This window comes from Amia ocellicauda, chromosome 4, assembly GCF_036373705.1.
Source record: "Amia ocellicauda isolate fAmiCal2 chromosome 4, fAmiCal2.hap1, whole genome shotgun sequence".
Taxonomy (NCBI): Eukaryota; Metazoa; Chordata; class Actinopteri; order Amiiformes; family Amiidae; genus Amia; species Amia ocellicauda.
Genome location: NC_089853.1, coordinates 23166041 through 23184529, shown reverse-complemented (window position 1 = coordinate 23184529; position 18489 = coordinate 23166041). Strand labels below are relative to the sequence as shown.

Genomic DNA, 18489 nt, shown 5'->3' with positions numbered 1-18489 from the left:
TGTAAAGTTATTTGGATTTTTACAAAATTATTTTAAAATACAGTCCTGAGTCCTGAAAAAGAGATGTTTCTTTTTTTGCTGAGTATAGTTATTGTTAGTCATACAATACTTTGTGTATTGATCAAAACTGGGGGCATTTTCTTGCTAAAACAACTTTTAGTTACACTCCAGCACAGGTAGGACTTTGATAAATCATGGAAGCAGGAGGTAGACATTTTCGAAGCACTTTGTAATTGTTGTTTACAGAGGCAATCTGGTATTTTTTGCTGCAGAAGAATGGAAGGAAGGAGTAACAAGTAGCTGAGGTATAACTATATTGTTTTCTGACAATTTCAGAGGAAAGAGAACCAGTGCTTCTGTCAATTCACATCACCGGTACAGGTCTACCAGTCATTTTTAACTTCGCTCTTTGTTGCTACTGTGATTAGAGTTCATTCCTCCCCAAAATGCAAATGTATCTATAATTCTGTAAACTGTAACCAGTTATACAGTAGTTTTGTATAGTTTAGTTTTGTTCATGCACTTCATCTGAGTTGTGAGCACTTAAACCCTAACCCTAATGATATCATGCGTGTGATCAGACCTTCAGAAGTGCATGACATATTCATGTATTAATCCTATGGTATTTATATATGAATTCATGAGGAATCACACCACCTTTTTATAAAGTGTCAACAAAAAATCGAATTACTTTCTGAAACGAAAGAGTGCTCTTTAAATTATTTCTCATTATCCCCATGGCTGTCAGACTGAGCACGTTTTCTAACATTTGCACAGACATGGCTTGCATTTTCATGCTAATGTTTTAAGGGTCACAAAGATTTCTACTTAATTGAGCCACATGTGTCATGTTCCTATAACACATTGCTTTATGGGCTGTTTGTTGTTTTCCTGTACTGATGCCCAGAAACTCTTTCTGAGGCACTGGAATCGCAGCTCAGATCTTTGACCAGTGCCACAAATGGAGAGCAGCAAATGGATTTTCTCCAGAGGCTTGTGGAGCTGACAAATATGAAGGGGTGTTATTAGAGAACCCCTTTGACAGATATGATGCATATGACTTGCCCCAAATATGCAAAGGAGAGAGAAGACTGTGGAAAATTGGCAGTGGTGACACTGCTAGCCTCACAATAAAATGATCTTGCAAATGCTAGCACATGCTGCTGTCTCTGGTTCTCTAATGAATAGTGCAAATATCTGGAGAAAATTGAATCCCAACACTTGTATTATAAAGAGCAACTTGAAACGAATTGAGATTTATGCTGGCAACTCGTATCAGTCTGAAAGAAGTGTGTTGATCCTCACAAATTGAATCTTCATCTTCCAAAGACACATGCTATATTTAGCAAACTCTGTGATGTCCAATACTATTTAGGAATACATTTCTTTCCAACCAGGAAATAATCAAACATCTTCTCCATATTGGCTACTTTCATTCCTCGTAAGTGTCCAGTGAATGGATTCTCCAGAAGCAGTCACTTGTGTTTGTAATGAATCTGGCATGAAAAAAAAGTAACCTGGCCTGTATGTAAACTGTATTAATCTTTCAACTTTAATACATATATATATATATATATATATATATATATATATATATATATATATATATATACACATTTGTTTAGTTATACAATTCAGGGGGGGCTTTCTCAGCTCTTTTAATTTATCAACCAAAGGAATTGTATGGTGCAAAATTGTGGGAAGTTTTCTGATGATGATAAATTAAGTGAATCAAGTTTAGTTTAGTTGAGTTGTTTTGAGTTTTAGCACCAAAAAATCAAACCAAACCACTAGCAGCAGACTTCATCAATGGTATTAGGGTTCAAATTAAAAAGCGGTCTTTGTCGACCTCTTTCGGATGCAACATAATACGACCAGCAGACTAGAGAGGTCTTTCTCATAGAGCGACAGCTCTCTCTTCTGGGGAAATTGAAAACTACAAGACTTTATCCATTTATATGTCTTGAACGTTGACATTCTGCACAAGAGGGAGTTTATTTTATTTATTTTTTCACATACTTTCTGTCCTTCAGTCCCTTTAAGATGTAGCTATTCTGGTGTCAGGTGTAAGCAATGATCCTAAGCAGTTCTTTTCCTGGTGATTGAGCTTCATAGATGAAATTCTCCTAAAAACTATTTCCCACTAAGACTTTCAGATACAGAATTTAAAATACCCCCAAATGAGTAGTATACTTCAAAGTGCCTTGTACATCAGTAAAATTATATGGTTTAGTTCTGTCAGTATGAAATAATCTAAAGTGATAACTTAATTCCACTCAGCACTTAATAAACAAAGATGATTGTTGAAATGACTTGTTTTCTATGCACGACACTACAAAAGAAAAGTTAAACATATAATTATTACTATTGTTAATATACATACTATGTGCAAACTCCCCCTCAATTATCCCCAATCTTAGTCTGTGTCTGGCTCTAACCCAAACCCTAGGCTTTAATCATAGATATGGAAAGGGTTAAGGACAGGGTTACAGTTACCCCTAGGTTTAACCCTAAGCCAACTCTAACCCTAACCTTGAGCTTCTCTTATGTTATATGAAGATAGTTACTTTTCCCACTTACATGTGTAATGCAGTCAGGCTTGAACTGTGGCCCAACACACAACACACTACTGGGCTCAATGTAGACTAGCTTTCATTCATGTCTTGGTTAACTATTTACACATCCCCCAGTATAACTTCTGTTGTTTGTTTGTGTGTTTCCTTTAAAATAATAATAATGAAGAAGAAGAAGAAGAAGAAGAAGAAGAAGAAGAAGAAGAAGAAGAAGAAGAAGAAGTTTAGATCAATGTGTTGTGGAATGCTATAAGTTAACATAAAATGTATTATATCTCCTTTATGAAAATGATACATTAATCTAGCTACGGATATATTATTACTATTAATATTATTAATAATAATAATAAATAATAAATAATAATAATAAATGAAAATAATGTATTGCTATTCATAATAATACACTTTCCTAAACCTTGATTGTTTTCTTGACTTTTCTGTCATGTTTAATAAAATACAGAAGTAAAACGCATTAAACTAATCAATTGGGGATTTTTTTTTTTTTTTTAAGGCGGAGTATTTTTTTATTGCAAAAAGAATCCGAGCAACTAGGAAATAAAAGATAGTGAGGGTAAAAATTGAGATGTTTCAGGTCCCTGCCCGAGGACTAATTCTGGAGAGAGTCCATGTTTTGGGTGCTCGGCGGCTCTGCGTGTGAGATGAATCGGGACAGGATGCGAGGAGCGCTGTAGCCTCGTCGGTCACACCGCGGCGACACAGCAAGGCCCGCCGGGACCCAGACTGCTTCAACCGCGTCTTTTCGTCGTGTTATCCGGATCTTTTAGTGTTTGAATAGACGAAGAAAGGGTGCATTGCTAGGGCCTTTCGCCGTTTTTATTTATTTATTTCCATTTTCTTTCCACACACACAAAAAAAGGCTGCAGTCTTGATATCAACACATTCTCACTCCATCATTTCAATACATTGATTTGCCTGTAAAGAAGAATATATATCTGCGTGTGCGTCTAGGTTATATTTACACAATGGCTCGTCCCCGGCCTCGGGAGTACAAAGCTGGAGATCTGGTTTTTGCCAAAATGAAAGGGTATCCACACTGGCCAGCGAGGGTGAGTATGTGATGCAGCCGGGCTGGGGAGCAGGGAGGCGGGGTTGGTCGGGACAATACGGGCGGTGGAGGAAGGGAGATGCTCTTGTGCTCGTTTGGGCTTTTTCTTATCATTGTTTTGCTCCTCGCATTCGTGTGTATATTCATATTACGTTGGTCGTTTAAGAGCTTTCTGTGTATTTCTCTCACCCTCGTCGTTATTATTATGATTTCGTTTTCTTTCTGCCTTTGGAGATGGTGTGTGCGGCCAGAGAGCGGTACAGCATCCTTCAGCTTTTCTCCATCTTACCTTCTTTAGTTTGGGGGAAACACACCACTGGTAACTTTGTGGAGTCAGAAAGGAAACCATTTTAAAAACCACGGGGGATTCGTCTGTTTTAGTGTAGATTCGTGTTAACCAGTCTGCTTTTAATTGTGTTCAGATCACACTGAGCGATACAAACACCTTGGTGGGAGAGAGCTGGTTGAGGTTGTAGGTCCTTATGATGATGATGATGATGATGATGATGGTGATGGCATTCCCTTTTGAGCTACAACTGATCTGTCAATGGCCTGTTGGTGTTGGACAGCAGCTGAAGTCAGATATGTGTAGACTAGGCCCTCAGGTTAGGTCACAAAATGAAACATATTTATAGATTAGACAAAGGAAACAGCTTTTAAGTGTTGGACCAGCTGCACCAGCCTACATTTGTGAATTAATGTAAGATGATTGTCACTTTCAATGTAACCCTTGCTTGTTTATGTGCAAGAGCTTGATGTGACAAATGTATAAGAACCTTTCTATCTATGGCTTTTTCTTCTCCAAAATAATCACAGTGAGGTAAATGAAGGTAGTCTGATTTATCCGGAATATATAGATGATAATTAAAGTAATTTCTGCCACAGGAGACTACTGTGAATTTCTGCGGCCGCAGTCCAAACATACACATACACAAAAATGTCTACAGCAGGACTTTGTTCAAAGAGTACAGTGAAAAGGTAGTGTCTTAGACAGGGACACTGTTATAAGGTGTAGCATACATTAACTCAGCCGTCTGCTGTTATTCAGACACAATTCTTCAAAGACAACTTTTAGAAAAATGCCCTCACCCGCAGTGTATCTGTCAGCACACAGGTCGGGATGTGGTTTTTCAACCTAGTTCTGTTATTAAGCTCTGCCTTGTGGAAGGTTGCCCTTTAATCGTTACAAGAAAGCAGTTTTTGGTAAAATTGAACCAAAGTAGCTTTTCTGATCTCCCAAAGGGTCATGTGTGATTATACAAGGTTGAACTGTCACTAAGGTGGCCCCATATGGTCAAGGCAAATATATATGTAATGACTTTATCTCTACTTAAGATCACCAGAAAACTGATCTCAGGATCTCAATACCGCCATTCCTGTTATCATCATCACAAGACACTGTTTAGCTCAGAATCTCAATTATTACTATGCTGTTATCTTGTGAGATACAGTGTGTATGTATAAGGCCTCACTGAGCCATTGACATTAGGAACTCTCCCAGGTGGCAGCGTTTTCATCCTCGCTGTTCCTTTCGCTTAATGCAATGTGGAATCATGTCAGTTTATCAGAATTGGTTCATATCTCATGCAGATGTATGTGTTTGAGAATGCATTTGCTCTCTGGTTTGTTGTATCGGTCTTTATTTCAGGATCTTGGTTTATGTTTGTATTGGCATATCACAAAATAAGTATGAAATGCATACCCTCTTAAAAGCTTAATGAGTCATACAATGTGCTGGCAGTCTTCATGCATAGATCATATTGCAGAATGAAATAAAGACCGTATTTAAATTGAGCTGAAATATTAGGCTACTACTCTGTTTGTCTTACAGAATAACGTGGAACCCCATAGAAATGATCACTGTCCGTGTCTCTTTATGTGGTTTTAGCAATGATCTTTGAGAGATTTATTTTACCTTTCAGTTTGCATATATCAAACACAGTGTAGAAAAGGTATTTTTCTTAGTTTTGTAAAATGACAATCTGAATCATTTATATTTTTCATCCCATGGCCTAGAAGACCAACCCTGGCCCTGTTACAGCTACAGTCCCTGGTATGACTGTATGAACACACAGCCTTTCTAAGTCAAGACCAAGGGATAAATGTTCCAGTTCCAAATGTCTAGGGTTGTATGCAGCTCTGTTTATGCAATACGGTATCACATTACTCAATTCATTTAAGTGCTCTCTTGTTTTTAAATCAACATTTATTTTACTTCAGAGGATTGTTAGCAGTTTTGAGTAGCAGATGGTTAGGATACACAATTCGTTTTTGCCCTCAATTATTTTCCCTATGTCACACCCACTCATTTGGGATCATAGTTCAGTATTATTTAGCCATGTTAACCTCTTGGTAGAGATGCACATTAAAGAACTGTTGTGTCAGATGCAGAAGACCTAAGACTCGGTGATATCATCACCAGCAGTAGTGGTCACTGGTGTGTGTTGAGCTGAAGACTCCCCATCTAACTTCAGTCCAGCCAGCCTGGGTCAGTTGTTGAAAATTGTGTATTCTTCCTAGACTCTAACTAGTGACTGATCTCAGAATTGAACCAAGTATCTGCAGGCAGTATGGCTCCATCTTCACTCTTGAGTGAAGATTTTGTGCCTATCAGTCAATTGGCAGCATTCTAAAATGTTTTTTATTACTTGAACCCTGATCAGGAGAACTTAACTATTAGATTACCCAATTAATTATGTTCAAAAGCATTAATATAGTTATAGACATTGGCACCCTAGTTAGATTTAATATTTGCGGTAAATTAGCACTTTTCTACATGATCCTTTACATATTTCCATATGTTTTGTAAGCATTAGAGTTTTAATTAGCTTCTTTTTATGAATAGATGTCATTTTTGTGTTATGCAGTTCTCTGAAATGGTTGACCCCTGCACAGAATGTGTAAAGATACAAAACTAGGGAATTTCCCTATAGTGACAGTATAGCATATGTACCCTTGGGGCACAAGTTCAATGGTTTGTGTCCTGTCTGGGCAGAATAAATAATCAGACTAAATTAATTCTTTACACCACCTTTAAATGAGATCTTTAACCAATTAGTATAAAAAGATGGCATCTTGTCCTTGAAAAAAACATCCTGCATCTCTTGAGAATTAATTACGTTGTGTGCATAAGGTATTGTAACAGGCAAATCAGAGTTATATTCAAATACTGTTGACTTGATCAGTACGGACTGCGTCAATATAATTACTTCATTATATCTTTTCCTTGGGCTGATCGAAAAGAGGTGTCTGACGTTATTACTTCTGACCTCTGTATAAATTGCCTGTTGATATGCAGTTCCTCTCTGCTCTGAGCACATTTGTTTCACTTTGGTATGGCAGTCTTAGAATTCAACTGATTAACTTCAATACAGAAAAGAATATCACAAGGGGGCTGTTATTTCATAGATGTTCAGCCCCCGGGTTGGAAAGTGCATTTTATACCACTTTCCTGAAGACATTCCAATAACAGTGGTAGTCCATTATATTGGAATTTTGCTCACCATGTCTGTACCGTGCGTTTCTCTAGCAAATATGGCGAAGGAAAGTTTGCAAGCTTTTCCAAATTCAGTGTTTTTAAGATGCCTTCTGAAGAAATTAATTAGATTAGTGACTGAATGTGTTTTGTAGTTGTTTAACTCCACTAGTACAAAAGAAAGAGAAGTTTCTTCAGATGTGTTCAGTGCTGCTGTACATTGCATGCTTCTCTTGAGTGAGTCCCAAATAGCAGAAAATAAAATCAGTAATCAATATTGCCAAACATGAAGCTGTTAGCCACTGTTCAATAAACGTATTGTCTCTTCTATGCTCAACATGATTTCAAGCTTGATGAGGAATAGAAGATGGGGCAAAAACCAAACTAGAGGTCTTGTGAACTCCAATTTCAGGTAGTCTTCTGGTACAGTGTTACCATGCACAGACTAATGATTTCATCATATACTACACAGTTTAATAGAATAACATGTTAAGTCGTTTGTTATAGATGTTTCCACTTTATACTCTCATTGAATATCCCCAGCAGCCACTATGCCAGGCTGTAAATCTTCACCACTACCATCATTTGCTCTCCTCTGAGCTATATAGGCCTTTATTTATTTAGCTTTGTCGGGTACAGACCAGGCAAACCACAATAATTCAGTCTTGGTTTTGGTTAGCAAAGCACATCAACAGAAATTATATTTCTAGCCTTCTGTGTATAAAATAATCAGCAGGACTCTACTACAGTGTTTAGTTTTTTTGAGGATTGTGTGTCAATTATGTCATGTCTTATGTCTTGTGTCCATTTAAGGTCATGGGAAAATAAATAATATAATTTGTACAAGTTGCCTCCATTGGAAATTGCAAACATTAATGTTCAATGAATTAGTTATCCCCCCCCATGTCCTTTTTTTCCTTTCCATCATGAAGGCCTCTTATCTAATAGTGTGCCTTAATAGAAAGACCCAGGAATTGGATAATAGCCGAATTCCGAGTCTTTTGTCAGTGGGACAGTGGTGCCGGGGTTCAATACTCTCTTACCAGGTACCCTGCTGCATCTTAAAAAAAAAAAAAAAAAAAAAAAGGCTTCAGACTGCAATTAAATTAATAGAAGTGTAAAATATGCATTTGTATTGATTTGAGAGGTTTTGAGTCATGTGATCCTGTTGATGTTGAAGTGTTTACATTCAGAAGGAAGCAGGGACAGGGTGGCTTCCCTAGAGGGGGAGTGCTCTAATGAAGCTGGCTTTGTCTGCCATTACGTTTTTTATCCCTTTCTGGAGAAACCAGTGTCTGCAGCTTGTGCAATAGTGAAACTGCTATTAATTAATTATAGCTTTCTAATTTGGTCTTTATTCTTCTCTAATACATTTTTGAGTGGCTACTTCTTTCCCCTAATTTCCTGTTTGAAGATTAGGAAGGGAACAGTGTGTTAGGAATCATCAACCATTATGCATCATCACAATTCAGATTAAAGAGTTAGAATATTGTGTAGCCTCGGTGTTAGGTTACAAATCTACATATCATTCAGTTTTGCAGTTTTATTGGTTTTGTTCACAGAAATTAGGTTTTTAGGCTTACTTTTTGGTTCAGGGTACGGTTAGGATGAGTCCCTATTACAGTTAGACTTCGGTTAAGGTTAGGAAAGTGTTTCTACCCATTTAACTAAATTGGGGTGTAGATTATTGTGGACCTAGCTTTACATTTAAATGTTTGTTAGGGTTGGACTGTAGCTTGGCCTTAAAATGGGGCAGGTAACATACTGATGTAATATAGTGGTGTATAGTGACAGGTCTGTCCTTTTTAGACTGCAATGCAGTATCACAATTCAGAATCAAGATTCTGACCATTACATAGGCTACATAGGCTACAGTTATACCTGTATTCAAATCCTCAGTTTTGCTACACAATTTAGATTTTGAGATTGCACAATTGCCATTTACCTGAATATTAATATTTTTATGCGTTTGCAGTATCACTCACTTTTACCTCTGTGTAAACGTGCGCTCAATTATTATTGCTTTTTTCTATTGAATGCTGTTATTTAATCTGAGAGAGGGAAAGCGATGCATTCAACTGGATATGAATGAAGCTGTGTGAGGAATCTGACAGTTAATCATCCAATTTTCTTTATAAATGTTGTACATAATCCTAATAATAAGGAAGTAAGCATATTTTTGTTACAGTGTGCCACTCCATTCATTTTCTAATTAGAACTGGGGAAGCTAATAACCTTTTAAACTGAAAGAAAAGTTTTGACTGTGAGGCCATTGTGTGGTTTGTATGCGGGGGACTGAGTGGCAGAATGACTCACTGAGAAGTCAAACAATTCAATGCTTAAACAGAATATGAAAAAATGCTTCATGTACAATTAAGGATATAGGATATGTTGTATCCCACGTTATTTCACAGGACTTTGCTGATAAATTAAAGCTGAGTGAGAGCTTCATATCTTGTTTTAAGATCTACATTCAAAATAAGGTTTTGTTTCAGACAACAATTCTGTCTGTTTTTACAGCTCTTTGTATGGAATTATTTCCATCGTGTAATGCCTTCCTGTCTATCTGCAGCAATGCACTAAACTAAAATTAACGTTAGCAAAACATTCTCCATTAATATGACATTTTGTTTATTTTTTAAATATTTGTGTGTATCATGAACATTTTTAAATTATTATCATAATTGCAATAAAAATTATAAACAGCCTCAGATGGGGAGTTTTTGATTAGGCTTTGGAGCCCAGGTCTGTGTGTTTAAACTATTATGCAGAAGTGCTTGAAAAGATAAAAAATAAAACTGTGTATATATATATATATATATATATATATATATATATATATATATATATATATATATATATATATATATATATTAACATACACAAGGATATGTGTATGTTTGATTTTTATTGATTCAAATTGGGGCTTTTTGTTCAGCTGTGAAATGCATGCGGACAGATTAAAAACTGGAAAGGTCCTTTTTCATTTTAAATGGATTGAAGCAAACGCCATTGCTGATCATTATGTAAATTATCATGTTATCAGCACAAATGGCAGTGAATCAGTGGGGAATTTTCCATGTTAATATGTATTTACTGTGCTATAGAAAGTGTACACCCTGTTTCAAAATGTTTACCTTTTGCTGCCTTATAGCCTGGGATTAAAACATTTTCATGTATCTGCACATCCTACCCCACAACTTCCAAGTGAAAAAGACATATTACAAATGTGTAGAAAATGTAATTAAAATAAAACGAATAGCTGGGTTAGATAAGTGTCCACCCCCCTAAACTAGCCCAGGTGTAAGCAGTAGCCTTCACAATCAACAAAGTTGTTGAAAAGCACAGATCAGGAGATGGGTATAAAAAATATCAAGGCCTTGACTATTCCTAGATAATTATTAAGAAGTGGAAGGTGTATGGTAACACTAAGACCCTTCTTTGCCCTATCAATGTAATGTTTTTTAGCTTGAGTTACAGATGGCTTACACATCATGCTCTCTGGAGTTAAAAATAAAATTATAATAATAATCCTGATGCCATCTGATGCAGTGTGTTAAAGTGCAGGTGCATTCATGCAAGTCAGGTGGATAATTGGTTGCATATGAGTAATCAATTATAAGTAAACCAGTAATTATGCCATTAAGATCATTTGCATGTTAAGCATGTATTTACAGAATTTCTACTTTAAAAGCATGTTATTCTGAGTAAAAAAAAAACAACAACTATTATCTGTCTTTTTCATGACCACTTCACTGCAGTAAACATTCTGTCATTAAAAACTATTTAGTTTTTGAATGTATTGCTATGCAAGTGTTATAAACACCAGTTAAATGGAGTTGGTTGAATGAAACATTTTTCTTTAACTTCAGTCAATATTCCTTCTTGGTGGATGCCCACTTAGCTGTCTCCCTGCCTCACCTGTCCATTCAAATAGTGCAGTATGTGAGTCTGGGCTCCATACTGTTATTCAGACTACCAATCTTAAAACCATAGCCAAAGTGAGTGAAATCCTTTGGGGAAGAAACCACATGGAAACTAATGTTCTGGAGGCCACACATATCCCAATGCATTTAAACCTCGGAATAGGGAATGTCTTCTCCATTGAACCAGCAGAGACTATCAGTACTGTTTCTAAATTTAACCATACAGATGTGGCATTACTATGTTTCAACTCTGTTATGTTTTATTCAACAGATCGATGAACTCCCGGAAGGGGCTGTAAAGCCACCTGCAAATAAATACCCCATCTTCTTCTTTGGGACTCACGAAACGTATGTATATGCAGTATTAATCTTTTAAAATTAGCCATGTAAAAACTCCTTAATCAAGGTGGCACTCCTTATTCAAATCTTTATTGATACTGGTACAGTAATGCACTGCTTCTAACCTACTTTTAAAATATTCAAATGGTTCAAAGGCTAAACACAGAAAAAACTGAGGTATTCAGGGTTTCTGTAATAGATTCAGAATTTCTTCTGGTTGATTATTTCTTGTCCGTTTCCTAATTTATATTAAGGTCATACTGAGCCTTCGAAATGTTTAACTCTAACTTGTAAATTACTTTGTCATATAATTCGAATTTCAGAAATTGAAGACTGCCTTTCAGATATCTACATAAGTTTGACCTACTGAACTCATATTTAACAGATTTACACCATCCTTGTAATTTGCTTTAATCATGAAAATCATGCTCAAGATAATAAGTGAGTGCTATCATGCCTTTCAGTTTCTGTGGCTTTGTTAAAAGAAAGTACACTGTTACTTATTTTTGTAATAAAAAAAACAGAATCCACAATTCAGTTGCTAAATCATGGTGAAACCACACTGTGGAAGAGTAGGAATTTGGTGTCAAAGTACTGAACAGACGCAAGCAGTTATGTTTTGGCTTCAGCACAGTGTTCTGCTTCAATTACAGTGCATTTCTGGGTCCAAAAGATCTGTTCCCATACAAGGAGTATAAAGATAAGTTTGGCAAGTCAAATAAGAGGAAAGGATTTAATGAAGGTCTGTGGGAAATTGAGAATAATCCCGGGGTCAAATTTACTGGATATCAGGTGAGCTCAGTAACCTGCATGTTTTGTTTATAAATCTGAGAGGGCTGGCTGAACAAATTAACTAATTTTAAGCATCCTGCATCCAGTTAAAAACTTCAAACATTCAAACGAAACCACAATTTAATCCATCTTTTTATGTAGTGTAAAGTGATTGATTATTATTTTCAAATAATCCTGCAAATTTAAACCGTGGCTAGCTTGCAACCTGTTAATGCTGGCGGCTGGGCCGGCGTAGTTAATTTTAGTTTGTGCACGGAGGCGTGCTGCTGCTGAAGTCGCCGCTCGTGCATACCTGCAGCACGTTGCGTTATTCAGCTTGTCCAACTTGTGCCGCATGCAGGCGATACAACAACAGAGCTCTTCGGAGACCGAGGGGGAAGGAGGAAACACTGCGGACGCCAGTAGCGAGGGCGAGGAGGGAGATTCAATAGAGGAGGATGGCAAAGGGAAGAGGAAGGGTGACAAAGCTGGATCCAAACGGAAGAAGACCGCATCCTCTAAGGTAAGAGAATGAACCCCGTAGGCCTGCCATACATGTTTGTACTACTGTAGATCATCCTGTACATGCATGGATGGCTAGAGTTCACAATAAACCAAGGGCTGGACCCCGGCTCTCATATGGAAGTTCAATGAGGCGCACCAACAAGCAAACGTACCTGCCTGCCTTCCTGGCCAAGTCATTCACAATAGCCACCAGACAAACAGTGTCACATGGAGGACAGGAGACAGTGATATAGCTTCCAAGAGTCAGCAGAGAAGCTAAACATTGTTGCAGCCGCAGCAAGAGGAAAGCCTGAGTGGGGCGGACAGGGTGGTCAGCCCCTCGGAACAGCTGGGAGATTCCTGGAGCTGAGGGGCTCTTGTCACCGATTCAGAGCAGCTGTCAGCTGGCCAGTCTCAGGGCTGCACTCCTCCCTTCATCACAGCACTCATGCTCAGCTTGTTTTGTGAAGAGAGAGAACTATTTGGATAGATTATCTTGTGGCAGAAATCTTCACAGGGCATCCCTTAAAAAAATACTATTTCCGTATTTTTTGTTGACGCTGTTATATTGTTGTCGTTTTTTTTACCAATGTTAATTCTACCAGGACATACAACTTGCTTTTGGCGGGGGTGGGGGGGGGAGTTTAGACGTACTTTTGAATCTGGCACAGTATGATGAAACATTTGAGCATTTACCATTTACGATACATAATTAACCCTAAAATGTTGTTAAAATGAAAGGCATATGTAGTATCATTTTAATAGGGGGAATTTTAAATGTATAATAATTCATTTCAAATTAGCTAACTGTTTGGGGAAGGGGGGGATTCAAACATAAAGCAGTTAACAGCATCAGCTAATTGTTTGTTTCCATAAAAAACAATCCTGTAGTGATTGATGTAGACAAGTAAATCTATTCCTTTACTACCATGGAAAATTGGTTGCTGCAAAATATCCGTATTGCAGTCTTATATAGCCCATATCTGATTTATTGAGTTTCAAGTGGTTACTACATACATTTCTTGTTTTTTTCACCTTTTCTCTAGTATTTCTGTTTGTATTACGAAACCAAAGCTTTAGTCTGAAAAGAATGAGTCTTCCCAAGTTCATGCACAAACATGAATCATATAAACTGGAGCTAAAGCATGTGTATTGAATTGAAAATTGATGCAGTTTGTTGTCACATCTGGCATTGCTGATTAAATTTGGCTCTCATAGGCAGACATTGTGAAGCAATTTCAGGAAATGATTTGGTCGAGCCGTTAATGTTGTCAGTGTAGCTAAAAATACCAGGTTTTGAATCTGAAATTCTCCGCCTATGAGTTTATCTGTATGTTTAACAAATCCAAATCAATCCAAAACTTCAGTTTTTTGTAAGTAATTCTTATCATGATATTGAAGTGCATATATATTTTAACCTGAAATGCCATAACATATTCTTTATATGTATTTTTAAACATGATGGTAGCTTTTTTATTTGAGAATTCTTCCTTCTAACCGATGCAAAGGTGGCATCAAATATTGTGTTCATAATTGGCAGCTGATGGGTGTGTCAAAAGGGAAAAAAGGGTCAAGGGTCACATCAACAAACATTTAGGAATGTGTGTTGATTTCTGAGAAGGTTGAAGCTCTGTATGCCAGAATGTACCATCGGTTCTAGGGTGAAATATATTATTACATGTGGTTTCTAGGAAAATATATTTTGTGCAAGTCTCTGGAGATAAAACAACTGGTAAAAATGCAATTACTTTGTTCCCAGGAAATAATGCAGAATTTAAATTATTTGAATGAGGTGACACCCCACCTCTGAATGATTATTAATTGAAAGAGGGGTGGGGGGGGATGGGGGTTCAAACCTTCTGCTTCTCTGCTGTGCACATGCTTGGCAACCACTGTTGCTTGGCAACTGTGGTGTCTTAAATTCATATTTTTTTCAGGGATTGAGAGTAGAGGCTCTCCCGTTTTATAACCAGGACAGGTGATGGCAAGTTATATCATCATCTTCTTCCTTCATATTCTACAAATGGATGGTTATTTTTAAAAGAAGAATATTTTATGTTTTAACAGCATTTCTTACATTAATTCTCTCCTCTGTTTTATAATGTTACCCTTTGTAAACATTGTAAACGTTTGTTGTTTTTTGCTTCAGTGAGTAGCACACGAGTACATTTGAAATGTAAGATGTTTGACAAGCTGTAAATATTACACCAGCTCTGCCTTCTGATTTCAATATCATGAAGTAAACAAAGTATCACGATTGAGGACTCGCCAATAGGAACTGGCGCACAGCTTGCAGAGACGAGTCATCTCAGATTTCTGTTAAAACATTCAACATCCAGCACCTTGTACAAACAAGTGCTTAATACATTGTCTAAGAAACATCCAACCATTATATTTACAAATTTATTTATTTTTTGTTGTAATGTTTTTAAGAGTCTTAATTATAATTGTAAAACCGTAATTAATAACCTGGTGTCTCCATACAGAGTCCCCCTAGTTATGCAGGTTAGTGATAGGACAACGATGGGACGTAGAACCCTGAAAACTTTGTTGGATGTTCTCTTATGGCTTAATAACATTGATATGATATGCAATAAAAGCCTGCCTAAGGGCATTTATCTGAGCGTTCGTTTTCCCCAGAAGTCGTCTAAGCTGTCCAGGAAGTCCTCGGGGGAAGAGGAAGTGGATAAAGACAGTAAGGATGATGAACACAAGAGCAGTTCGGAGGCTGGAGACCCTGACAACGATACGCGAAATGCTTCAGAAAGCAAGAAAGCCAGCGAAGGGGTAAATTCTCGGCACATTTAAGTTTGGTTTTGAAGTATGTTGCTATTCTCCCTATCTGGTATATACACACAGACACACACATACACATATATATATATGTGTGTATATATATATATATATATATATATATATATGTATAACAATGTCTTGCATTTGTAGCAGTAAATATTGTAGCAGTATTGACTGACAACTGATCATTTGAATCTTCAGTTACAAACGTATGCTAGTCATCCTATAACCAGTGCTCTCTATCCAATATTTCCAACTTTAACAGTTTATCTTGCTTTTAATGTCATACACAAGCATTCACTTTTTATTTTATTTCAGTATGAGGACACTGCATTATAATTTAAATGTGATTTCAAACATTTGCAAATTCCAAAATGTACTGTTTGTAGTTGTACCTGTTCATTAAACATTTAAGAATATGTTGAGCTATTAAATTATACCAATGGAAATCTCGATAATGATTGTTATGTGGTGTCTGAGTTTGTTTCCAACTTTAACTGTTCTTACAGCAGGTGAAAAAAGTTTATTTTTATGTCAGCATTATTTGCATTTTGTTGCAGTGTTAAGACCTTCCACAATTTAGGGGGGAATTTCCACAACAAAAGGGGGAAATGGTTCATATAGGCAGATTGTCCTGGTACCTTTTGCCTTTGTGCCAGTAGGGACTAAGCTTGATTGCAATTCCTTCTAAATTAACACATTAGTGACTAAGAGAAAAAATGTGTTATCCTTCTAGATCAGCTATGAAGATTTGGATGTATCTTATCCCAAGTCTGTGTCCCAAATTGACCAAAATTCAGCTTTTAAATTGTACTTTCTTTTTCAAGCAACAAGACCAACCAAATCTGAAATCCTTGAAGATCATAGTGTACAAGTAACAGTTTAAGATCACGTAGTACATTATTTGAAGCTTCACCATTATATTTCCCCCAAATATGAAGATGTGGAAACAGCTGTGTAGGTCATAATCCTCAGGAGTAATAGCAGAGGCTTTTGGCAAAGACTTTTGTCCTCGTCATTTCACATAGCTGATGAACTGCTTCTAGAATAAAGATAGTGTCTTTCTAGGGCTTTGCTTCAGCTCACTGCAGACTGGTGTGGCACTCCTTTTCACACAGCCATCTTATTAAACATGCCTCAAAAGAGAGTATAAATCCTGTTTGGCTTCAGAGTTAAACAAATCTATATTTACACAAGGAAAATTTGATTTTTATGAACCAATCAAGATAGTGAATCATAGAAAGCATATATCACCACAAGGGGGCGAGCATTTTGCTGTTGGTACATTTTACTTGCTAGAAGGGGATACAAAATATCTAATTGAAAATGCAAAGTAATATATAATTCATGGTAGTTGGGGTGGGGGGGAATATTTGTCCTTGCCTTATTGAAATGTATTTTTTATTTTTGTTCATAAAATGCAAGTAGGGAAAAGGAAATTATAGAAATAAACGTGAAAATGCAGGCTTTTATGGTTATTAAAATGTTGATACCGTGTTGAAAAGGTTTTTTGAAGGTTTATTTTGAAAAAACTTGCTACAAAAAAGAAAAAAACTGTTCAGTTATTCATAATGTAATTTATTAGCAAGCCGATGGTGTGCTTTTCTCTCTTTAATGTTAATATTTATTTTTATTTTTTACAGACCTAATTACTCAGAGAAGAACGCTAAATGTTGAGGAAACCCTTTAAGGGAGTCATTAATTGTGGCTGTCAAGTGTTATTGGAGTTGTGAAATTATCATTGCTTTCTCATTGTCTACAACAATACCAGTTCTCCATTAGTAGATGCTGTCTCTTCTCATTACAGTATGTTGAAAGAATCAAATTGAGTCATTTTCACTTTTAATCAAAGCCTACTTCAGGTCCACCCATCCATATCATCATGATTTTGTAGACTGTTAGCATGTGGTCACCGCTAACAAGGAGCTTTTTTTAAGAAAAAGAAAAAAACAATAATATGTTTAAAAAAAATCCAGAAACACACACACAATCCGTAGTCTGTATTGCAATGTTCAGATCATTACTTGTATAGAGCTAAAATAAAATAAAAATGCATTCTAAAACCAACAAGATAGAAAATGGACTACCTTCAGGAACATTGTCTGTAGAAGTCTATTCACACCACTGTATCCTCTAATGTAATAAAAAGGCAACAGGATGGGGGAATTAAACTAAGTATAAATAAAACTTCACAATATTCAGACAACTGACTCTTTCAGTATTATTAGTTTAGAATATAGGACCATCTGTTCGACACAAACAGATTTTCTTTCGTTTCTAAGGGAAAGTTACGTCTGTGTTTTCTGTGCGTCCATTTTTTTCAGCTTTCAGTAGCATGTAGTCCAGACAAACTCTCAATTCACATTTTGAGGGTTTCCCTTTACCTGTGGTTTGATATTTGCTTTACCTCCATGTTGCAAATTTACAAGGTTCATTGTCTGCTGTTTTTGGAACATATAAGCTGACTGAAAACCAACTTTCCTAGCTGGAAACAAGCTCAAGATGGGCATTTGGACTGCAAGCAGAAATTCTGTATTTTCCCTGAACACATTTAAAGCATCTTTGTCCAGAAGTTAAGCATTCCATTAACATTTTATAAGTTACCTTTGCTTTGCTACTTTTTGTCAATAGAAAGAATATATTCTATTTATTTTTTGATGCTAGTAAAACAGTTGTGGGGACAGAAACTCACTCTTGAGTTTTTGGTTACGTTTTAATATTTGTTATGCTTGTACTTGGAACATGTTTTACATATTCAAGGTTTGTAGTTTAATGTAAAAATGGTTTTTGCTGTTTATGGAAAATAATTTTACAGAATAAAATAATTGGAATGCAAAGTGTATTATGAATTCCTTGTGTTTCATAACACCCACCTCCGCGTTTTGTTTTATATAGAAACAAATGTAAATTGTTAGTGTCCAACCAACTCACGCCAAACAACATTAGTTATGTAAAAGAGGTTTATGTTGTGTGTTCTGCTTCCAAATGTTGTTTTGCATATTTTCTGTGCCCCAAACCATACAATCTGTGTAATATGCA

General features: G+C 36.5%; 1 protein-coding gene across 4 annotated transcripts; it reads left to right on the top strand.

Annotated features, from left to right (window-relative positions):
• Positions 1 to 3186: 3186 nt before the first annotated feature.
• hdgfl3 (HDGF like 3) lies at positions 3187 to 18290 on the top strand. 4 transcript variants are annotated; one of them, XM_066701472.1, is made up of 6 exons: positions 3187 to 3640; positions 11312 to 11388; positions 12033 to 12171; positions 12512 to 12673; positions 15295 to 15441; positions 17094 to 18290. In XM_066701472.1, exons 1-6 carry the CDS (start codon positions 3557 to 3559, stop codon positions 17097 to 17099), a joined length of 615 nt encoding a protein of 204 aa, XP_066557569.1. In that variant the 5' UTR covers positions 3187 to 3556; the 3' UTR covers positions 17100 to 18290. The 4 variants fall into 4 exon arrangements, with proteins under 4 accessions (XP_066557569.1, XP_066557567.1, XP_066557568.1 ...); XM_066701470.1 differs by having other exon boundaries at positions 15295 to 15475; XM_066701471.1 differs by lacking the exon at positions 17094 to 18290 and having other exon boundaries at positions 15298 to 15911.
• The last annotated feature ends 199 nt before the right edge of the window (positions 18291 to 18489 follow it).

Coding starts and splice junctions, on each gene's coding strand:
- hdgfl3 (XM_066701470.1), top strand. CDS start 3,557: ATGGCTCGTCCCCGGCCTCGGGAGTACAAAGCTGGAGATCTGGTTTTT. Junction 3,641..11,311: donor ATCCACACTGGCCAGCGAGG/GTGAGTATGTGA, acceptor TTTATTCAACAG/ATCGATGAACTCCCGGAAGG. Junction 12,172..12,511: donor TCAAATTTACTGGATATCAG/GTGAGCTCAGTA, acceptor TGCCGCATGCAG/GCGATACAACAACAGAGCTC.